The 23,639-nt window shown below is 60.2% G+C and overlaps 1 protein-coding gene across 1 annotated transcript in view; it reads right to left on the bottom strand.

The window, feature by feature from the left end:
- Positions 1-18,661, bottom strand: part of SEMA4B (semaphorin 4B) — a 30,745-nt gene extending 12,084 nt beyond the window's left edge. The window contains exons 1-2 of the mRNA XM_062206255.1: positions 18,560-18,661; positions 9,385-9,632 (exon numbers count right to left, since the gene is read on the bottom strand). Coding sequence (XP_062062239.1) covers positions 9,385-9,517 — 133 coding nt within the window. The 5' untranslated portion in view covers positions 9,518-9,632; positions 18,560-18,661. The remainder of the gene's footprint in view (positions 1-9,384; positions 9,633-18,559) is intronic.
- Between the last annotated feature and the right edge of the window lie 4,978 nt (positions 18,662-23,639).

The raw sequence follows: 23,639 nt of genomic DNA, 5'->3' as shown, positions 1-23,639 counted from the left end.
AGGCCTCCTCAGAACCTCTCCTGGTAAGGGGAGAAGGCACCCCCGTGGACCAGTACAGGACTTCGTCAGGGATGTGTGTGGCTCTGCCTGGGAGCTTCTGTCACGTTCTGCAGCCAGACTTAGAAGTGGCGCTGTGGAGCGGTGGGTAAAGCCGCCCTCTGTGACGCCAGCAGCCCACGGGGGCACCGGTTTGTGTCCCAGCTGCTCTACTTCTGATGCAGCTCCCGGCTGATGTGCCTGGGGAAAGCAGCAGAAGATGGCCCAAGTGCTTGGGCCTGGCCCAGTCTTGGCTGTTGCAGCCATCTGGGGAGTGAAGCAGCAGATGGAAGATCTCCTCTCTCTGCCTCTTCCTCTCTGTGTCTGTATTCTACATCTCAAATAAATAACTAAACTATTTCAAAAAATAGTTATTTAAAACCAAAAAGCAACTCAGAGAACTTAAGCAATTTATGCAAAGCCTCACAGCAGAAAAGGAGCTGGCATGGGGGCAGCCCAGGAGGCCTCCTTCTCGAACCCCAGGTCGCTCCCCAGAGTGCAGAGGGTGGGGGCGGGGGATGAAGTCACCTGGAACAGGTAACCTCTGATCCTGGGCCCGCTCCCAGAACCTGAGCCTCCAGTGTGGCTCCTGGGGGTTCCGAGGCAGGCGACCCTCTGCGTGGCATCAGGGAGGCCCTGCTGCAGACGCACCACAGGGACATGCGCACAGGTCCCAAAGCAGCTGTGAGCCCAGGGTCAGGCCAGCGCTTATCTGCCTGCGCAGGAGGGGCACTTCTACCTGGGCGGGCCCCGAGTGTCTGCGGGAGGCCGCCCTTGGCCTCTGCCCAGACACAGCAATGCCCTCGGTCGGAGATAAGGCCTGGGTGGCAGCTCAACCCCACTGAGGCCCGGGAGAGGGCTTGGAAGCCAGCACAGCCGGGTGCCCGTCGGGCCCTGGCTGGCCCACTGCTCCAGCCGAGGTGGGATCCACTGTGAGATGCGGCAAAGGCACAGACGCGGGACGTGCCGTGGAGAAGTAGGCGCAGGGCCCCTCCCACCAGGCAGTCCTACTTTGTGGTGGGGAGGAGAGGTTCCCCTCCATGCTTGCCCATCCCTCTGCCCTGAGGCTCAGGCTCAAAGCTACGGTGCACCAAGGGCCTTGGTCCCCAGGACCCCCTGGCCCTGTGGACTTCACTGGGACTGGTCAGTGGGGCTGGCTTCCCCACCTGTGAGTCTCAACACGACAGAGGTGAGGAAGGCAGCCACTCTCCAGCTGTGCGCCACAGGCCATGCCACTTGGCCTCTCACAGCCTCACTTTCCTTATCTGTAGAATGGGGACACTGATAGCGCTTTGCCTCACAGGTGGTTAGGAGAAATGAGACTGCACGTAAACAACACAACACATAATAACCTGCAGTTAGAGGGTGCTTGCCTCGGAGCACCTCCGCACACGTCCTCCCCACGCCGGCACGGGGGCTGGCGCGTGACCAACCCCCAAGTGCCTCAGAAACAAAATCCAAAAGCCCTGCAGGAAAATCCAGCCCAGCGAGAGCCGCCACACCGGCAGGGCCGCCTGGAGAGCCTGGCTCTTTATGGGGTTGAACACCTCGGCCTGGGCGCCGGGAACCCAGGTCTGCCCGGGCCCCAGCTCAGACGAGCGGATGTGTATGCTGCGGGCTGGGTGCTGTGTGTGGCGCGCCTGTCTCGGCGCCCAGGGGCCTGGGGTCACCTCCGGGGTGACCACACAGACATCTGCGCTGCCCTGCCTGAGCCTGCCCGTGCTCGTGCCCGTGCGTGCGTGTGTGTGTGCGCAAGTGTGTCTGTGCACTGTTCCACAGGGCTTGTCTGTGCCTGTGCCCCGTTCCCAGGCGCTCTGCGGAGGGGAACCCCTTGGGGCAGTCCCAGCTCTCTGTGGCTCTCCACCGGGGCCAAGCTCCAGACAGTGCAGCTCGCTGGGGCTCCTGGGCTCCAGGCACTGCTCCCATGTCCATCTGCCCCCTGGGGTCTCCCTCAGCCAAGACCAAAGCACCCCATCCCCCCAGGGCCAGCATCCCCTCTGGGCAGACCACACTCTTAGAAGGCAGGAAGGGGGCCAGCAGGGGCTGCCCGGCACCAGGTCTACTGGGAAGGGCACTCTGGGTTGGGTACCTCAGAGCCACCTGCAGGGCCTGGCTCCCCACCCAAGGCAGGAAGTGATGTGGGAACCACTCAGCCCCCAGCCCCATCAGGAGTTTCTCCCCTTCTTCCCGTGACTCAGCCGGAAGCTAGGTGCTGCGGGGTGAGACGGGAACAGGGCTCAGCTCTGTCCCACCCCAGGCAGTCCCCACCCTGGGCCAGCCAGCCGGAGAGCTGGAGAGTGAGGTGACTCAGAGCCGCGCCCCACCACACACTCCTGTGTGGCTCGGGGCACCGCACTGAGACGCTGACCTGCTCTTAACACCCTGCCCTCCGCAGGCCCCAGCAGGACTGGGCTGGAGAGGAGCAGCCTCCCTGTGCAGGGAGAACAGGGAAGGGGCTGGCGCTTCCTCCCCGCGACGTCACGCCGAGCCACCAGACCCTTGGACCCGCCTGTGGCGGCAGGGGCAGTACTGCTGACTGGGCAGCCTGGCCACCCTTCCTTCCTGCACCTGGCCACACTCTGCCCTCACCAAGGCCAGGGCTGGCCGGCAAACACGCTCCAAGAGGCGGAGGCTGCAAACAAGGCGAGAAGGGCAGGGGGCCCAGCCTCACAGGGTCGGTGCCGCCCCCAACGGCCCTCTGCCAGGGCCTCAAGAGAGCAGGCCCGGAGCCCTGGCCTTCGAAGGCCCAAGCGGCCAGCCCTAGGGTGGGACCTGCACCACGGCCGTGCTGCTGTCCCTGCTGCCTCACGAGCCCGGCCGCCTGCCTGCCCGTCCCACAGGTCTGCCCCGTCTCCTGTGGCCTCTGCCCTGGGGTCTGCCTCCAGCCCTCAAGGGTGTGTCCGCATTCTGAGGAGACACTGGGGCTCCCAGGCACAAATAATACAGACCTCCCCCCAGCCCGGGCTCCTCGGAGGCCATATCCCGTGTCACCAACTCTTCTCCCAGAAGCACCTTCTCCCTCACTGTCCACTCTGGACCAACTCCTGAACCCAGCAGCTGCCAGAGCCCTCTCTGCCCCGCCCTCAGGGCAGTGAGACTGGCAGGGTCCACCTCCCTGCCTGGCCCTGGCGTCTGTGTCCCAGAGGTCACCTCGCAACCCCTCCGGGTGGGCTCCCTCAGACCTGCGGCATCTCAGCCCCTGCGGCCTCTGCTGCTGGGGGTTCTTGCTCTCTGGGACCTTCCTTGGCCCTGGCCCATGCCCCCCGGCCACACACCCAGGCCCAGGAGCCCGGGGACCTGGGTGCCGGCAGCTCCCCAATGTCTGCGGCCAAGCTCAGCGCTTCCTCCAGCTTGCCACACTCTAATCCCCTTGGCGGCACCTCTCACCACCACCTCCGGCAGGGCCTTCCGGGGTCTGGGGCCTGGTATCTCCGTGGCACTACTCACCTGGGCGTCACTCTGGTCTCCCGGCCTCCCCCTCACCCAGGGACCCCCCACATCTACCACCAGCTCCCGCCCGTTTCCCTCTGCGGTGGTCTTCAGAACGTTGTCCTCGCTGCCCCTCGAGCACAGCCCTGAGTAGCCAGGTCGCTGTAGCAGCTCCCAGCAGGGCTCCATCAGCTGTGGCCAGTGGCTCTTAGGAACTGTGTTGGTCCAGTACAAAACCCTCACCCCAACCTCCCCGCACCTCAGGGCCCACTGCGCACCTCCAGTCTTGGCTGGGACCACTGCCCGCAAGATCCTTCCTCTCGGCTCACACTCATCCTGGGAGACCCAGCTCAGCCCCGCCTCCCCCAGGAGGCCTTCCAGGATGGCCAACTGGGCAAGTGCCCTTCTCTGGGACCCTTGCTTCCTGCTCACACCCCCTGCAGGGCACTGGTGAGCCGGTTTGATGACAAGGACAAGCGTCCTGTGCCTGCCTCTTCTATCAAGCCCAGGAGCACATATCTGCATCACCTGGTCAGGGGAGGTCCAAGCTGTTTAGCAAACGTTTGTTGACTGAATGAACGAAAGTGCTCTGCTCCAGGGAAGGGCCCAGCTTCACGGGGGACAGCGCGGTGTGGGTGCCGCGGGGAAGCCTCTGCTGGGGATGCCCGGGTTCCATGTCGGAGTCCCAGCTGCAGTCCCCATGGCTTTGCTCCCCATCCAGCTTCCTAACGTGCACCCTGGGAGGCAGCATGCTGATGGCCCGAGTGCTCTGGCCTCTGCCACCCCCGTGGGAGACCTGCATGGCTGGGCTCCCGCCTTTCCCAGCCCTGTCTGTTGTGGGCATTTGGGGAGTGAACCAGTGGATGGCAGATAGCTTGCTCTCTCTCTGCCTTTCAAGTAGATGAAAATAAATAAAGCAAAGGGGACAGTGCGGGTGTCCAGAAGCACCATGTTCACGTGTGTCTGAGAAGCTCTGACTACCCCACCCCCCACCCCGCAAAGCACTGGTCACTCAGCCCTGCACTCCCGGAGTCCACAGACACAGTGTGACAGCTGCAAGGGCCATAGGAGACATAGGGCAAGCCACAGGTGTTCCCAAGACCTGGGTGTGAATCCGGACTTCACTCCTGACCGGATGTGCGACCCTGGCCCTGCCTCCTGCCCTGAGAGGCGGCCTTGGGGGACTGCTGGGATTGAAGGTCAGAGGAAGGCAGCACATGGGTGCCAACACTCCAAACCGGCCCTGCCCTCGCTGGCCCTCCTCCCCACCCTGCTCTTGACCTTGCACACACACACACACACACACGCCATCCGGGATCAACGGGGTCAACACGCAGCAGTCTGGGCCATGGGCAGGGGAGGGAGCGGCCATGCCAAAGGGCGGCCACTGAACAGCCCCAGCCACTTCTGCTCTATGGGATGGGGGCCCAGGCTGGCCAGGGGTTCAGGAAAGCTGGACACCTTGCGTTTTTACATAAAATTTCCTAAATTTTAAAGAGCAGCAAGTTATTCAAAACACTCGGAGACCAAACAAAACCTCCCTCCAGGCTGACTCTGGTCCAGAGCCCCAGGTGCTTTGGCTCCTGGCCCCTGTGCTGGTTCTGCCACCGTCCCCCATGGGGCCATGCCCCCAGGGGCCTCAGCTGGAAGCTGTGCCCTGTCCAGGAAGTGATCTCAATGGGTTCCTTTAGCAGAGGGAAACACATAACCCATCGCTATCTGAGGGCTGAGCTGCCACCTTGCTGCGGTGGCAAGACTTGCCCGCGAGGCGAGAGGCGGCTGTGCACAGGGCAAGGATGAAGTTCCTGAGTTAGAGGCCACAGCCTGAGGACTGGTGCCGACTCTCCTCGCCCCCGATCCCTGACCACACACGGAGCTCCGGAGTGGCAGGGTCCCAGCAACAGCACCCCTCCACACCACGCTGGTGGCTGCATGCGGCAGGTGTGCTTTTAACTATTTGAAAGACAGAGATGTCCCATCCGCTGGTTCAGGCCCCAGATGTGTACCGCAGTCAGGGCTGGGCCAGGGTCTCCCACGCGGTGCAGCCAGCTGTTGTAGCCATTTGGGGAGTAAGCTAGCAGATGGGAGCCTCTCTCTCTTTCTGTAACTCTTTCAAATAAATAAATAAATCTTTAAAATAAAAGAGCGACCAGGGGGACCCTCCAGGGCTAGGAACAGAGGAAAGGCATGTGGCCGTGGGAAGAACAGGTGCAGGGGGTCTGTTATGGACTACCTCCTTCCCTGACACAGGGAGCACTCCTGGGTCCGGGAGGTGCAGCTGGGGAACAAGCCCAAGGGAACAGGCTGTCCACGAAGTTGACCTGTATGAGGGCAGGCCCGGACCGTGCAGCCTCATATTCTGTTGTCCCCCCCCACACCCCCGACCCCAAGGGAAGGCCACAGCAGAGGCCTTTCCAGCCCAGAACCGGCCCTGGAGGTGGGGTGGCCCTTAGAAGGGGAAAGGGAACAGCAAGTGACAACCTGACTGGCTCCGGCCTTCCACCGGTCCTGCGTCGCCCTCTGTCTCCCTGACCAGGATGGTGACTAGGTGGGAATATCCAGACGTGGCCTGCAGCTGGACACGCAGAAAGCTTTCTGGCTCTCACCAACTCAGGTGGGCCAAGCAGAACCAGGATCAGGGAAGGAGGCTGCAGGCCAGCCCCATGCAGAGGTTCTTGGGGCAGAGGGGACTTGGACAGGGTCAGACTGGGTGCACCTGACAAGTGGGCTCCGTTAAGTAGGACCCCTGGGAATGACTGTCAGTTGGCCCCAGGGCCCCTGCTCTGCTGTCCACGCCAGGGCAGACGGTGAGGTCTGCATTCCTGCAGGCCCTGTGCACGGTGCAACCCTGGCCTGGCAGGGAGCTGCTGCCTTGTGCCGGGGACGCAGCACGCGCCAGGCCCGGTGCCAGACACTTTACATACATTACTTCCTGCGGTGCTCCCAGAACCTGGGGAGACAGGTGCTGCTATCGCCTGTGAAAACCCGCCTGCCGCAGGCTGGAGCCAGCCCAAGGCCATGCCATACGGGCAGCCAGCACTCTCTCTCTCTCCCCTGGGCTCTGGGAGAGAGATGTGTGCCCACAAGGCAGAGCTGAAAACAAAGGATTGAGCGAGTGGGAGGCCGGGAGTGGGAGGCCAGGAAGGACTCGCAGGCGCAGGCGCCAGCATCAGAGGCTCTCTCAGCGCAGCCTTGACCCCTGGGGCCTGCTCCGGGGTCAGAGGACAAACAGCCCGTTCCTGCCAACCGCCCCGTTCTCTCTGCTCAATGGGGTTTTGTTGCCTGCAATTTGCAGGCCTACGGATTTCTATCCAATCTGGTTCAGAAATCCTGTGTGCACAGCTGCCCAGCCAGGCACTTCTAGGGCAAGGGAAATTAGGAACTCGCTGTAATTGCCCAAATAAGGGGACCCCGGGAAGACTCCGGGGAGCCAGGGGAGCAGGTTTGTTTTGTTTCTCCCCGCATGGCCCCCGCTCAACCTCCCCCCTGCTCCTGGGACTCTCCCCACCGCAGGCTGCAGGGCAAAAGAACCCGAGTGCCACGTGCTGCTCTGAAGGATTCTCTTGCCAGAGACTGCCAGCTGACCTTGGAGCCCCTAGCACCGGCCCACTCCTCTCCCTCCTGCCACTGGGTGAGACCACAGGCGCTGCCCCCTAGGGCCCCAGCAGCCTGCTGCTCAACAAGCAATGAGGGTCTCGGGCGAAGGACCCCAGATGCAGAGCCAACTCCATGCTCCCCTTCAGGAAATTTTATTTTTTTTAAATGTATTTATTTATTTGAAAGGCAGAGAGAAAACATCCACTGGTTCACTTCCCAGATGGCCGCAACACCTGGGGCTGGGCCGTGATGGAGCCAGGAGCCAGGAACTGTATTAGGTCTCTCATGTGGGTGGCAGGAACCCAAGTTCTCGGGCCATCGCCTGCTGCCTCCTAGGCGCATTAGCGGGGAGCCGGATGTGAAGTGGAGCAGCCGAGACTGGAACTGTGGGCATCCTGTGCAGCGGCTCATCCCACTGCAGCACAACACCTGCCCCAAGGGACTTTGTTTTAAAGCAGACACAGCTCACTGTTCCAAGGCAAGTGGGGTCCTGGGGTGGGAGGAGGCATGGGTGGGGATTCAGCAGGGGTGGACGGGTGGCAGGAAAAGGAGGTGTAGTCTTCAGTTCTGGGCCTGCGGCCTTGGGAAGCACTAAGGGAAGGGCCTTGGGGCCAGGGGCTGGATCCCATGGTCACCATCCTGGGGCCCACTGCCAGGGACATCTAACGAGCCCCCAGGGAGGACACAGGAAGCCACCACAGGCGTCGCTCAGAGGGACGGCCAGCCCAGCTGTCACCAGGGCATTCCCCTCTGGGGCTACAGGCTAGCAAGGGCCTGCCTATGGAGGGGGGGTGTCGTCCAGGGTGTAGGGGCAGCTCAGCCAAGTGTGGCCGGCGCCACTGAGTCATCCCAGGGCTGAGGGGCTGGAAAAAGGGGTCATTCTGGACAGACTGAGCCCGGAGAACACAGCAGAAGGGGTCGTTTTCTCTGGATGCTCAGCCTGGAGAACAGGATACGGACAGGCACCCCGAGCCCCTCCCCTGGGCACCTTTGTACAGTCCACAGAACGCACAGCCATCTGTGGCGGCCATGCAAAGCGGGCCCGGTGACCAGAACGGTCACAAGCTTGTGGAAGTGGAGCTGCGTGAGTTAGCAGAACCCAGGCGCCCTGGCCGCTCCCAGCTCCTCGGGTCTGCCTGCTGGCCACCCTGCACAGGGCCTCTTCCGGCTCCAGCCCCCCAGCATCGGCCACAGCCCTGCGAGCTAGCCCGCGCAGCGTCTGGTCCCAGCTCCCGCGCAGCGTCTGGTCCCAGCTCCCTTCGGAGTCAGGGGTGGCAGGCAGCAGGCCAGAACCCCCACCCCCACCCCCTACACCAAGCCCACTCCAGCAGGAGTAGTCAGACCTTAATGCATAACAACAGTGCCGGCTGACACCTACTGAGCAGTTTCAGGACCAAGCCCTGTCCTGAGGACTTTCCAAAGGAGAGCGATTTAATCCTATTATTATCCCTATTGCACAGACCAGGAAATCAAGGCCACAGAGGTTAAGTTGCCTGCTCAAGGTCACACGGTAACCCAGAGGCAGGATTTGAATCCAGGCCACCTGCTAGGGTTCAGAGAGGGCCACTAGGGCTCTGCCTTAATTGAGCTGCTGGTTCTATTATTTCCTTGTGTAAATAGGATGCTTCAAGGGGTGCGGATGCTGCGGCGAAGGGAACCCAAATTTACAATGCGTTCCCTGAATTCACACAATCAACAAGTTACAGACTTGGGCACCCATGTGCCTCATGTCTGTGTCTACACCTGGTCCCATGCCGTGCCGGAGACGGCCTGTGCCCACTGTGCAGGGGAGGAAAATCGGTGGGGGAGCAGATGGCGTGGGCTGGGGATCCAGAGCCAGAGAGCCCCAAGAGGGGATGGAGAAGGGCACGTGGGGAGGGCTGGAGGAGGAAGTGGCCGCGGAGGTACGCACCAGGGACCTCTCAGGAGGCACTGCTCCTAGGGCAGCCCAGAGGTGCCCCCCCATGCCCAAGGCTCCTAGGGCCTTGGGGGTCAGCGGTTGCGCTAGCCAGCCAGGGATACGCTTGCTGGGAATGGCAGAACCCCAGCAGTCAAAGCCCCTGGGAGGGGAGGGGGGACGCGAGGCACCGCGGCCAGCTCTGGTCAGCATCACGGACAGGCAGAGGGGCGGGTGGACAGCAGGGGGCCCCTGCCACCGCCGACAGCGCGCTCCCCGAAGGGTGGGGGGCGGCAGAGCCGGTGACGCCCCCTCCTTGCCCAGAAGGGGCCCGGAGCCCCCGTCTCTCACTCGCGCCCTCTCGGGCTCTCTCCTTTGTCACGGCCGCCGCCGCACGACGCCCCCCGCGGGCCCCCGGCACTCACCCAGCGGCAGGCTGATCCGGGCGCTGAGCGCGCGCGTCGCGGGCAGCAGCAGCAGCGGTAGCACGAGCAGCAGCGGCGGCGGCCCGGCCAGCAGCGCGTCCCGCGGGGTGGCGGCCCGTATCCCTCGGCCCATGGCGGCGCGCCGGCGTCCTCGGGTCGCGGCTCAGGTTGCTCCGGTGGACTCGCCGGGAGCTGCCCCGCCCCGTGGACCGGCCCCCTCGTCGCGCCGCGGGCCTACGCCTCCAGACCTGGGGGGGGGCGGGGGACACGCGTCACGTGGCCAGCCGGGCCCGCCCCCAGCCCAGGCCCCGCCCCCCGGGCCCCGGCCCCCGCCCCGCCCGGCTGCGCCCCGCCGCCTCGCCTGGGTCTCCTCGCTGCGGGAGGCGTCCCAGGGAGGAAGAGGGCCGGGTAGGCCTGCCTCTCCCGGCTCGCCCGCCTTTCTCCCCGGGCTAGAAGCACGAGGGGAGCCGGGTGGTTGCTCCTGGGTCGCAGCGCGCCCGCAGGAGCCGAGGCCTCCGCAGCCGCTGGGGCGCCGGGACGCGAGCGAGCCGGCCCTGGGTCCCTCGCCCACCTCTTAAACCCTCCACCGCCGCTCGGGCCCTTCTGGCGCCTGAAGACCCTGGGGGGGGGGGGGGGACGCTGGTTTGGGAACCCGCATGCGCCCCTCCCCTGGACGCTTCCGGAGGTGAAGACCCCGGCCCCTCCCTCAGCACGCCCCCTGCTCCCAAGCTCCCGGAACCCACTTGTCTGCAAACGCTTGAACCCTGCCGGGGTTCGCTGGTAGGGGGTGGAGGTGGGGGCAGTCAGTCCACCCAGCCGGGGCGGGCTCCTCTGTCCGCGCTTGGCATTTTGCCCACGCGAAGCCCCCCCGGAGAGGAAAGGAGGGCGAGCTTAAGTGGAATAATGAGGTTTAAGGTACTGCCAAGGAGAGACCGTCCCTAGACGTGCACGTGATCCAGCAGGGGAAAAGACCCCTTAAAGGCAGCCACAAAATCCGATGGGCACCCCCCCCCCCAGGAGCTTGGCTCGGCTAAGACCGAGGGTTCCCACTACAGACTGGATCCGGGTGGGTTCTGAAGTCAATTCGGCGACTCCCTGTTGCCCTGAGGGGTGGGGAAGACCCCGAAGTAGAAGGTAGAGAACATCACAAAGGGTACTGGCTACAGGGACAGGAGTACGTTCTGGGCAACCTGTTTCCATTTTTCCAAAATGTGCACAGGGTGACAGCAAATGGTCAAAAGCAGTGTGAAAGCCCCTGCCAGTCATCTCCGTGGCCGTGGGGGCCACCCTGCAGGAACTCGTGCAAGTCAGGAAAAGCCCCCTTCGCCCTGCGCAGAGCCACCCCGGGGCCTGCACACACATGGGCCCAGGTGCCCCTGCACCTATGTTGTGCCCATGGTGCAGGCTGGCAGCACCAAGCACCAGGTCCTACCTTACCCAGGTCTTGGATGCTACTCCCAGGCCCCCCAGACCTCTGTCCTGTCCTCCAAAAGGCCTCATCGTTTCCACCTGGCTGTCCCACAGGCACCCCGAACTGGACATGCCCCAAAGTAACTCCTCCCCAGAGATGTGCTCCTTTCCTGTCTGATGAGAATCCCGTTACTCAGGCTGGACCCCTTGTCCGTTCCGTCTTCTCTCATTCCTCACATCCGGTCCACCAGCAGCCTGGACTCTGACCCCCTCACCAGGGCTGGCGCCACCCTGAGGACCTCCAACTGGCCTTCTGGCTGGGGGCAGCCCTTCCTGCCCGGCCCCCACAGCTCAAGGCAGCAGCCACGGTGACTGCTTGGAGCTCCCAGGTGGGTCCCCATGTGACCCAGCTGGAAGGCCCAGGCCTCACTGGCCACGGCTGCGAGGCCCCTATCACCCTCCCCCCGCCCCGGCCCCCTCGCGCCCTCCACCACTGGCTGCCCAGGCTAAGACCAAGGGTTCTCACTACAGACTGGATCCAGGTGGGCTTGCACACAGTAGGAGCTCTTGTGCGGAAGCCCTGCTTAGAGCATTCTTCCACCAGACAGCCAAGAAACTGAGTCCAGGGCTTCCAGGGATCTCCCCCCTTCCTTGTTGTCTGGGCCCACCCCCAACCTTCCTCTTCCAATGTGGGCAGGGGATTGGCTTGTTTGCTTTGTGAACCTATCCCAAGCCTCCAGGATGGCCAGGGGTGGGCAGAGCCTCAGTTAGTACCTGCTGAAGAAGTGAATGAATTAATGAATGAGTGTGCCGGAGTCACAGGATGCTGCTGGCTCGGACACTTAACAGCCAGAGCTCATTTTTAATATCACCTTCGGGCCAGCAGAGTTCCCCCAAACCTGAAACGCTGCAATTGACTTTTTCAACCAAGCACAGGACTTCACAATGATCTCTAAAAATCGATTGGTTCTGGCCCAGATTTCATCCTACTGAGAGCACTTTGAGTGTTGACTGTTGCCCTCCATCCCCTTCTCGGTTTTGTCAGATGATGCAAAATCCGTACACACGGGAAGCATTCTGCGTACCCTTACTCAGGCTGCTGATAGAAATACTGGGTTCTGGGGCCGGCGCTGCAGCGCAGTGGGTGCCAGCATCCCACATGGGCACCAGCTTGAGTCCCGAGTGCTCCACTTGCACCCTGCTCTCTGCTATGGACTGGGAAAGCAGTGGAAGATGGCCCAAGTCCTTGGGCCCCTGCACCCATGCGGGAGACCCAGAAGAAGCTCCTGGCTCCTGGCTTTGGTTTGGTGCAGCTCGGGCCATTGTGGCCAATTGGGGAGTGAACCAGCCGATGGAAGACCGACCTCTCTCTCTCTGCCTCTCCTTCTCTCTTTGTGTAACTCTCTCAAATAAATAAATATATCTTTGAAAAAAATAAATAAATCTTAAAAAAAACATACCGGGTGGGCAGATGAGTACCCAGTCAGAGGTTTCTCTAACAAAAGGAACCAGACTTCCTTGGAGAACGAAAGGGAGAGTATAAAGTAAACCCAGAACATCTTGCTGGACAAGAAGGCAAAGAAGTTTGACCAAAGACTAATGGGCCCAGGAGCCAGCTGGATGACCAGTCCAAGCATCAAAGGCATAATGAAGCAATGGATTCAAATGCATCAAATTAAATGACAGTCCATTTGTCCCCAGCGGAACTGCAGGCAAACTTGCCTTTACGGAAAACAAACGTAAAGGAGAAATGTCGAGGAAATTACACAGTTAGAAAACCCCGATGCAAGTTAGGGTCATCAACGGACACCAGACCACTGGGTGGAAGACTGGTGGGAAACTACTAACCGAATCTGTTGGCAGGTAACTCGCTAATGAGCTGACGGGCAACGTGGCTCTGCTGGGGCACGTGGTGGCCGCCTGCAACGGCGCTGCCAGACGTAATCCAGCTCCGGATGCGATGGAGGAGGAAGGACACACATCGGTCCTTGCTGTATTCTTGCCCGCAGTGTCCGACCCGTGTCTACTAACAAGGACGCATCAGGTGCCCTCCCCACGGGCGGCCTGGGCGCTTCAGCAGAGCTCAGCCTGGTGAAAGGCAGCAGTGACGGGGGCAGTTCAGCCTGGGAGACTAAAGAGGCACAAAGCCAAATGCGGTGCGCGAAGCCTGACTGGCGTGTGTATGTGTGCACGTGTGCGCGTGTGTGCGTGTGCGCGCGCGCTCTGGGAGGGAGTAGCTCCAGAGCAGCCGGGAATATTTTCATGGGGTTTGTGCACTGGATGACGTTAGGGCTGGATCGCTCCTTTCCTTGGGTATCATAATTGTATGACAAAGTCCTTATCTCCCAGAGACACCTGCTGGCATTGACAGGCGAAGTGTCAGGTTGTCTGCTGGTTACCTTCTAGGACTCAGCAAGAGTGTGTGTGTGTGTGTGTGCGTGTGTGTGACTATGGCAAAATGTTCACAATTGGCCAATAAAGTTGAGTTACAGAGTTTCTATACAAATCTTTGGGTTCTTGAGCTGGGAGAAAGGGGAGAGGAGGCAGAGCCAAAGCAACGGCACGCCACTAGAGACCTCCAGTAACTCTGCCCAGCATCCTGTGTAGGCTGAGCAGTGAGCTGTGAGTCCACCCAGTGCTGTTCCGTCCCTGTTTCTCCATCTGATCCCCAAGATTATTATGGGAAAAACTGCAAGCAATCTTGTGCAAACCAAGCCACTGGCAGCAGCGTTGCCTTCTGCCTCCTGTGCTTAGTGAGGATGGCACCTGGTAGGTGGCCACGTGCTCAATTACTGTTTGTTGAGGGCCCAAATCTTTGTCTCCGGTGCCTCCTAGAGCCGCGGTGAGCCTGCCTGGCCCGAGCGTCGTGGCAACACCTGGCTTGCTGATTGCTGTGCTCGCGCCAGGGTTAATTACATCCTGCTCACGGCTGCTCGGGAGCCTCCCGAGTCTGTCTTATGCCACGTGGGCAGCAAGGCCCCAGAGGGCAGTGACAGGTCCTCGGTCTGCCTTCTGGGGGTGGGAGGGGGGAACCGCCACACGGCTGGCAGAGGGTCCCCAGCAGTGACGGGGGGAGCCCGCCAAGCCGTGCCCCATTCAGCAGCCTCGCTCTGTGGCAGCGTCACTGTCTTTCGGGGGGGGGGGGGGGGGCTAACGTGCCCTCCAGCCTGGAACACGCAGGACGAGCACCGACAGAGAAAAATCTCATGGGAGCCAACTTCCTGTGGGTAGAGAGGGTCCCAAGCCAGCGGCGTGTCGCCTGCTCCCCTCGGCCGCTCTTGGATGTGGCCGAGCCTTTCCTGGCCAGAGCAGTCGGGCTTTCCCCAGAGCTCGGCGGGCAGCTTGGAAAGGGGGTACAGAAAGGAGGCAAAGTGATGCTTCCTGGGGCCCTGCTCCCCCTCTGCAGCCACTCTCCTGCCCCTGCCCTTCAGCCCCTGCCTCGCCCTCCTCCTCTCTCTCTCTGGGGGTCTCTCTCGTGCACAGGACACGCAGAGGGGCAAAAGCACCAGCATGAGAGGCCCCGTGTGGACAGGAACACAACCAAGCTGCTCCGTGGAGCGTGGAGCGACACCTGTCCCGTGCACACGCGTGTGGGCTGGGGGACATTTCCAGGGCGGTGGCGATATTCTGGATCTTGACCTTGGTGTCGGTTTTCCAAGTGCATCCAAGCGTTAAACTACACGGGGGCCTACACTAAACAGCTGTGCGTTTTATAGTACTTAAGCTTATACCTGTTATCATGGAAAAACACAGAAGGAAGAAAAAACACACCTGGAGCAGCACGTGAGAGGAGATAAAAAACAAAACAAAACAAAAAACAGAGGAGCCACGGGAGAGGGAGAGGGAATGAAGTAAGAAGGGCCCGGCGAGGAGAAGGAAGTAGAGGGAGACAGCTGAGGGTAGGAGCACTGGCACTCCCGCCTGCCCCTCGATCTTACAAAGGGCCAGGCGTGCAGCGGATCCGCCGATCCAGCGAGCAATACTCGCCAATCACCCCGAGGTCCAGCCTCTGCCCAGTGTAGCCAGACCACGGCCTTGGGCACGGACGGAGGCGCCCGAGCCAGGCCTGCCTGCTCTGATTCCCACCGAGGGCAACCCACTTTTGTCTGCTGCTTTTGTCTGCTGCTCGCAGGGGAGGGGGACTCCTTGCCAAGCCCAGTGGAGCCCGAGCTCGAAGATCCCCCCGCCCCTCCCGGGGTGGCACTGGAGCTCCTCCTCATTCCCGGGTGCTGCTGGCTGACTGCCCTGCAAGGCCTCGCAGACACACACTGGCCACGGCCCAGCTCCCCAGGTCCTGGCCCCCTGCCACCACCCCCTCGTAGCCCGGAGCCCTGCCCCGCCTGGGCCGCTGCTGCTGCTGTCTCCTCCCCAGGGGCTGGGCGGCAGCGCAGCTGCAGCATCAATGCGTTTTGATGAGGAAGCGACACCAGCTGGCACACCCTGCCTATGCTTGCAGATCAGCCAATGGCTGCCAGCTCCTGGGGGCTGGGCGCTGCCTTGGGGTGGTGCCCTTTACAGCTGAGGGCATCTATACCCAGGGTCTGCACGAATCCTGCCTTCCAGTCTCCCAGGCAGCTTTAAGCCAGGCTCTGGCAATCCACACAAATAGATGGCCCTGTCCCTGTTCCCCAGACTCTATTCCCTCCACCTTGGGGTGCTTATTCTTCTTGCTGCACAAGGTGGGTTCCTTGGGTTGAGCCCGTGCATTCACCTACCAGGAGCACAGAGCAGCACTGCCTGCCAGCAGGGGCCCCTCCAGCCAGCCCCACGGTCCCTCTGACCCTCGGCTTCCCCATCTGGGACCAGTGCAGAGGAGAAATGCGGCAGCACTGGTGGACAAAGCCACACAGGCGCTGTCACTGGTTCTCCCATCTGGAAGTGGCCCCCACCGGGCTGCAAGAGCCATTGGCCATCTGAGATGCTCATCCCCAAGACCCCTCCTGGGCTCTCCCCGCAGGCTCGGCTGCCTCCCGCAAACCTGCTGCTGATGCTGCAATCCCGGGGAGAGGGAACCGGCCTGCCCAGCCCCAGCTGCGGTGCACCAGCTGTGGTGAGGAGCCCGCCGCCCAGCACCGCCCCCACGGGGCCTGTTGGGGCTTGAGCTGGCCACTCCCTGGGAGGGGATCCCCTCCGCCCCACAGGGCTGTGGTGCAACCAGCAAGGCTCAACCTGTCCCTGCCCCGACAGGGTAGAACATGAAGTTGCCACTGTCACTCCCCTGCCCCCCAGCTGGGAGTTCAGGAGGTGCGGTCTGCTTGGGCCTCCAGGCCTGCTCACCTGGGGCCTGGGGAGCCTGGCTGATGCTTGGCGCCCATCACCCTGGACGGGCACACAGGCTGCTCATCGACCTGTTTGCCTGCTCTCAAACCGCAGCTGCTGTCATGCCCAGGTGGGAGGCAGGTGTTCTAGGCCAGCTGAGGACAGGAAGCAAGAAGGGTGAGGGGCCAGGAGAGGGCCTTGGCTTCTAAGACCTGGTTCCTGAGAGGCCAAGAAGTGGGTCTGCCCCCTCCCACAAATCCCAGACCACTGGCCACTTCCCTGTGAAGAGAAAGAAGACCCCCAGAGGGTCTTCTTTCCTGCCCAGAGGCTGGAGGCTCTCCCCTGGGCCCCTCCCTTCCCACGAGGTGGGCTGCCGTGGAGCTCCTGTGGCTCCCAAGATTATATTATCTCCCTGTTGGCCAGGGTGGAGGCTCCGAGGACTGCCCCGCCTAGGGAGGTGTGCCCACTTGCCACACTACAGCATGGCACCAGGAGATAAAACTTGCAAAATACTCGTGTGAGGGTGGCTCCAGAAACCCATGCCCTACACAGGGATCTTGCACACCAGGTACCCAGGCCTGCAAGCGAGCAGCCTGGCCTCTCACGGGGCTGGCCCACCCAGCCACATGCCTTACCTCCAGCTTCCCAGCTGTGGTCTCCACCGGCCCCTAGAAAGAACAGCCTTAGCCTGCTCCTTCCAGGGCCCCTTCCACTCCGGCCACAGGTGGGCTTCAGGGAGCCCAAGAATGACCCGGAGTGAGCGGACCCGCGGCCCTCACCAAATCCAGCCCGAAAGAAAAGGGGAAGCACCATTCTTTCAGGTGTGTGCAGCCTGCAGACGAAGGGGACTTTCCAAATTTGCCTTCCTCCCTTCTAAAGGAAACACCATAGCTCCTTTTAGAATAGAGAGAAAAACTCGACAGGAAATAGCCAACTCCCTACGGCGAATATTAATCGGGCGTTTACCCTAAGGGCAGCAGGGCGCTGAACTTTTTTACAATTCGATGGTTTATATAATTCTCACAACAGGGACTGCAGCTACGGTCCCACTGCACACACACAGAGGTTCGGAGACTTGCCACTGTCCCTGCAGGGCCAAGTCAGGACCGGGACCGGCTCTCCACCTGCCCACACAAACAATCCCTCTGTGGTCACAAATGCAACCAGGGTGGGTCTCCGGCCCCACCTGTCCTCCGCTTCCGGCAATTTCAGCCGCCCCTGCTTCCCTCCCTCTCTCCTCCCTCCCTCCTCCCTTCCTTCCTGCTGTCAGTCACTCAACAAACTTTCTCCTGTGCTCGCTGCCGGCTAAGCGCTGCTGAAACCCAAGGGGAGAGACGCGGCTGCTGCCTCTGCCGCGCTCACAGGTGGCCAGCACCCCTTCAGCGCCTCTTTCCCAAGGACACCTGCCCTGGCCCACGTTTCTTCAGATGCCCTCACCACTCAGCCCTTTGTCCCCAACCCTGGGTCAGCCCGGCAGCGCTCCCGAAGTGCTGGCTCCTCTGGGGTCCCTCCACAGGGGCTCCGATTTCCATTCAGACACTCCTTAGGTTGCAGCAAAACGCTCCCCTCACTCCTGTGCACCCCAGCTCCCAGACCGCAGGGGGCTGGGCCTGCCTAACTCCTGCCCCAGGGCAGATCCTGCAAAAAGCAGGCATCCAGTAAACGTTTACAACGTGAACACAGTCTCAAATCACCTCTTAATGATTCCTCTACGTGTTCCTTCCTGGATCCCTATCCCCCTCCATCCTCCTGTCCTGCGCAACTTGGGTGGGGAGACACAGGCCCCACCTCCCTGCTTCACCTGCCCAAAAGGTTTTCTTGCTCATTCAGCCCCAGTCCCAGCAGCTCTCTGGCTAAGAAGAGACAGGGTTTCGAAGGCTCTTGGGGACTGATTTTGGGCAATCTTGTCAGATACTGCATTAAACCCAGAGCCCTAGAGCACAAGATCTGTGTGCTGGGGTGGGGGTGGGGGGCGCCCCATCTATGGATCCGTGGGAAAAAGAGCTTTTCTGTCTTTTCATTGTACTCATTTCAGTCCTTGGTGGCATGGGGCCCTTCCAAGAATCCTGCGATTCTTCACGCAGTTAGCACCCTCCCATTGCGGGTAAGGTCTGGCCACCGACTGCAGGTGACCCAGGGCTCCCCAGAGCACAGTGGCTCGGCAGACATTCCAGGGCCCTGGGTCCGCTGTGACACGGGGGTTATGCCCACGGCCAGGCCTTCTCAGAATTCCGAACGCCTCCCGCCGCCCCCGGGGCCGCGACGAGCGTCGCAGGTTTAGGAGCGGGGCTGGGCGCGAGAGAGTCGGCGCAAGCCCCCGGCTGCCATGGCAACGCGGGCCCCACCTCCCGGCTGCCATGACAACAGGCGCCCCCAGTGGCGGGCGCCGGTGCCCATCAGAGCGTGCAGGTGGCGCCCTGCTGGATGAGGGACTGGCAGCTGGGCGGCCTCGGCCTGGTCGGGGCACCCTGGACCGCGACCCCCAGCCAGCCGTCCCCAAGCCTACCTGGCGCGGGTCGCGACCGCGAGGTCCTGAGGTCCCCAAGCCTCGGTCCCGCCGCCACACAGGCCCCACGCCGTCCCCGGGGACCCGCAGTGTCCGGCGAGCGCTGTCGGTCCGCGCGGCCTCCCCGGAAACGCTGGGCCGCGGCCAAGCTCCGCCCCTCGCCCCGCCCCGCGCGTGTTCGCGGGAACTGTCCCGAGGCGCCCTCCTGGGCGGCCGCTGCCCGCGGGCCGGCCTCGCTGCAGCTGGGCTCCACCAGCTGGCTGTGCGCCCTGGGGCCGAGCCCCCTGGGCTCTCTGAGCCCGCAAGGTGGGCGCCGCACGCGTGGGGACGCCCCCGGGGCTGCGTTGGAGGCACACACCTGGCGCAGGGTGTGCCCTGGATAATGGCCGCGCTTGTTTACGGCGGGGAGGCCAGAGCCACCCACGTCCCCGCCCCGGGTCAAACGACCTTGGGCTCCCGGTTGGCCCTTCACCTGCACGGGGCCCGCGGAAGGGACAGGACAGGCCGGTGGGAGGGGTGAGAGACCGCGCGTTTATCGAGTGACCTTGGCCACTGCGTGGCCGGCCCTTGAGGCCTGCTTCTTCTGTGTCTTCCAGGAAAGTGACAACAGCTTTCAGGGCGGTTCCTGAAACAGCCAGTTCTCGGCCTCTAAGTGGCCCGGCTGGCCAGAGCCGGCTGATCCCGGGACCCAGAGCCAAGTGCCAGCCTCTTCCTGGGCCACGCTGCGCCCTGGTGCACAGCTGTGCCTCTGCCATCACCCTGGGCGGAGCTGCCCGACCCCGGGAGAGGGTGGGGCAGCTCCTCCGGGGAGAGCAAAAGGTGGTTATTTGGCCTGCCGTCTGCCAGAGCTGCGTGCACAAACTGAGTTGAGATCAGCTTGTTTTGGTGCAAACACATTTTGAAATCTGTCCACGTGGGACCTTCAGGGAGTTCATGGAAAATGCCTTGTGTGTCAAAACTACTTGTGGATTTCAGCGTTGTTTTGGGCCAAAATAAACTTATCTCTTTATTCAGTGTTCCCACAAGCATTTTGAAGTTAGCGGTGTTTACTGCCGAAAAGTTGTAAAACGTAATGAAAAATACAATCCCCCGTAAGTTCACCTTCCCCGGGGACTGCCAATGTTAATATCTTCTAAAAAACTGAGATTTGACTTATGTGCTGTAGAGTGCACAAATCTTAGTCTTACTGGTGCTGATATTTTGGTGAATATTCTCTCTTCTATGCATAATTGTACATTTATATTTCTTAGAAAAAATTATTCAATAGATATCTCTGTCATTTTTCCCTAGGGCAGTCAAATGTCACATTTTCCCATAGCATTAAAAATCCTTGTACATGTTCATTTGTATTGCTTTTCTAAAAATTTATTTACTTAAAAGGCAGAGTGACAAAGGGAGAGAGAGAGAAAGAGAGATCTTCCATCTGCTGGTGCACTCCCCAAATGGCCTCAGTGTTCAGGGCTGGGCCAGTCCCAAGCCAGGAGCCTAGAACCCCACCCGGATCTCCCACATCGGTGGGCAGGAGCCGAAGCACGTGGGCCATCCTCCGCTGTTTTCCCAGCTGCGTGAACAGGGAGTTGGATCAGAAGCAGGGCAGCCAGGACTCAAACCTGTGCTCCCATATGGAATGCAAGTGCTGCAGGCGATAACTTAACCCCCTGTGCCACAATGCCGGGCCCCCACAGCTTCATTTCTCATGCATCCTTTTTTTATTTGAAAGGCAGAGTTACAGAGAGGCAGAGGCAGAGAGAGGGAGAGAGAGGGAGGGCCTCCAACTGCTGGTTCACTCCCCAAATGGCCACTCCCTGTTGTTCCTTGTCCTAAGTCTTATCGGGATGACTAGCCCTGTCAACCACCTTTCACACACTTCCTCAATGACTTCCTTTTGCTCCTTGTGTTTTTCCTTCATCCTCATAGGCATCCCATTCGGAAAACATACAGCGGTTATAGCTCAGGCGGCGCGCGTGGACCCACAGCTTCCAAAATCGTGCCATCCATCTGTGAGCTTAGGAGACCTAGCTTGCTACATTAGGGGGTCCCGCCTTGGGTCACCCAAGCCCCTGGAGGCCAGGGTGCAGGAGGCGCTCAGAAAATGCCCAGCACCCTGGGAACCCCGGCTGCTCTGCAAAGCACCTGGAGTCGTGGCTCCTTGTGGCACTCAGGGCTTGGGGGTGGGGCTTGGCTTCTGCCATCCGTGTGGCCCTAGAGCAGCCCAGAGCCCTGAGAGCAATGCACTCTGCAGCCCCCTAGCCGGCCTCTGCCTGCCCACCCTCTTCTCCTTCTCCTCCTCCTCCATGCTCCCCCCAGCCTTCTCCAGAACAAAGGGAAAGATCTTCAGTGTTGCTGACAAGAGGTCGCGTGGTTAATGGCCTTGATCCTGCCCCGCCCCCTTCCCTCGCTGCTGGACCCCAGGTGCAGGGGGTTTCATCACTCCGCTCACATCACCCAGGGGCTCCTGATTAATGGGGCTGTCTGTTTTCTTTCATTCTCATTCCCCTCCCACGCCCCCCCCCCCACGTGCTCCTTTTCTGAAGTGTTCCATACGTGTGTGGTTGTTCTTGGAAAATGTGCCTTGTACAACTGCACACGTGGTTTTTCTTTTTTGACTTTTCAATGTTGAAATAATGATCAACTCAGGAGAAGTTGCACAGACAGTAGCCATTGTCCTGTGGACGCCCGTCCAGCTTCCTCCCATGGTGAAGTTATACAACTGTGGTTAAAACAGCAAAACCGGGGGCCGGTGCTGTGGCATAGTAGGCTAAGCCTCTGCCTGCAGTGCCGGCATCCCATATGGGCGCTGGTTCGAGTCCTGGCTGCCCCTCTGCCGGTCCAGCTCTCTGCTTATGGCCTGGGAAAGTAGTGGAACATGGCCCAAGGGATTGGGCCCATGCTACACATGTGGGAGACCCAGAAGAAGCTCCTGGCTCTTGGATTTGGAGCAGTTCAGCTTCAGCCATTAGGGGAGTGAATCAGTGGATGGATAGACCGTTCTCTCTGCCTCTCGCTCTCTTTGTAACCCTGCTTCTCAAATAAGTAAATAATGACATTTTTTAAAAAACCCAGGAAAACCAGAAACTGGAACAGCCAGTTAAAAACAGGCCTTATCATTCTTTTTTTTTTTTTAAACCTGTACTTGTCTATGTGTGTACACAGTGCTGTGCAATTTGACGCCATGAATAGGTTTGTGTGCAGGGCAAGCCTTTGGCCTAAATGGTTCCCACATTCCACATCAGAGGGCCTGGGTTTGATACTCAGCTCTGGCTCCTGACTCCAGCTTCCTGCTACCGCAGACCCTGGGAGGCAGCAGCAGTGGCTCAAGGGCCTGGGTTCCTGCTACCCACATGGGAGACCTGGGTTGAGTTCCCAGCTCCCAGAAGTTGGGCCCAGCCTTGACCAATGCAGGCATTTGGGCAGTGACCCAGCAGATGGCAGCTCTCTGTGTGTCCGTCTGTCTGCTAAGTAAATTAATAATACAGAACTGGGGGGAGGGGGTGGGGGGGGGCATTGTGGTGCAGAGATTAAACTGCCACCTGCCACACTGGCATCCCATTTTGGAGCGCTGGTTGAAGTCCCGGCTGCTCCACTTCTGACCCAGCTCCCTGCTGATGCACCTGAGAAAGCAGCGAATGATGGGCCAACTACTTGGGTCCCAAGATCCAGATGGAGTCCAGGTTCCTGGCTTCAGCCTCAGCCTGTATTGCTGAGGCCATTTGGGGAGTGAACCAGCAGATACAAGATCTCTTTTCTCTCCTCTCCTCTTTCTCCTTCCCTTCTCTCTCTCTCTCTCTCCCTCTCCCTCTCCCTCTCCCTCTCCCTCTCCCTCTCCTTCTCTGTAACTCTAACTTTCAAATAGATAAGTAAATCTTAAAAAAAAAAAAATACAAGGGCCAGGGTTGTAGCAAAGTAGATAAAGCCGCTGCTCGCTGCCAGCATCCTATGTGGGCACTGGTTCGAGTCCTGGCTGCTCCACTTCTGATCCAGCTCCCTGCTGAAGGCCTGGCAGTGCAGTAGAAGATGGCCCAAGTCCTTGGGCCCCTGCACCCATGTGGGAGACCCGGAAGAGGCTCGTGTCTTTGGAGCCCAACTCCAACCATTGCAGCCATTTGGAGAGTAAACCAATGAATGGAAGATTTCTCTGTGTGTCCCCTCTCTTTCTCTCTCTCGGTAAACTCTGCCTTTCAAATAAATAAATAAATTATTTTTTAAATGACAGACTCTCCCAGCAACACCACAAGGGACTACTTTGTGGTGTGCCTTTACAGTCATACTCCTGTCCCTGTCCCCTGACAGCTGTCATCTCTTCCCTGTCTCTAAAGTTTCCTAATTTTTTTTAACTTCTTCTTTTCTTTTTCTTTTTTTTTTGGAGTGGCTTCTTGACTCTTTTTTTTTTTTTTAAGATTTTATTTATTTATTTGAAAGAGAGTTACACAGAGAAGAGAGGCAGAGAGAGAGGGAGAGAGAGAGAGAGAGGTCTTCCATCACTGGTTCACTCCCCAATTAGCCAGGAGCCAGGAGCTTCTTCTGGGTCTCCCACGCAGGTGCAGGGGCCCAAGGACTTGGGCCATCTTCTACTGCTTTCCCAGGTCATAGCAGAGCTGGATGGGAAGATGAGCAGCCGGGACTAGAACTAGTGCCCATATGGGATGCCAGGGCTTCAGGCCAGGGCTTCTGGCCACAGCGCTAGCCCCTAGTTTCCTAATTTTTTTTTAAAAAAAGATTTATTTACTTGAAAGAGAGAGAGAGAAAGAGAGAGAGAGAGAGAGAAGTCTTCCAACTGCTGGTTCAATTCTCAAATGGCCACGACAACTAGATCTGGGCAAATTCAAAGCCAGCAGCCAGGAGCTTCTTCTGGGTTGTCCCACGTGGGTGCAGGGGCCCAAGGACTTGGCCATCTTCTACTGCTTTCCCAGGCCATAGCAGAGAGCTGGATCAGAAGAGGAGCAGCCAGGACTCAAACCGGTGCCAATACGGGATGCCAGCACTGCAGACTGGGCTTTATCTGCTGCACCACAGCGCCAACCTTAGTTTTCTAATTTTGAGAGATGTTGTATAAAGAGAATCGGCCAGTGAATAACTTCTT

Source organism: Lepus europaeus, chromosome 11 (assembly GCF_033115175.1).
Source record: "Lepus europaeus isolate LE1 chromosome 11, mLepTim1.pri, whole genome shotgun sequence".
In the NCBI taxonomy this organism is placed as follows: Eukaryota; Metazoa; Chordata; class Mammalia; order Lagomorpha; family Leporidae; genus Lepus; species Lepus europaeus.
Note: the sequence above shows the minus strand (reverse complement) of the source record. Positions and strands in the feature narration are given on the sequence as shown.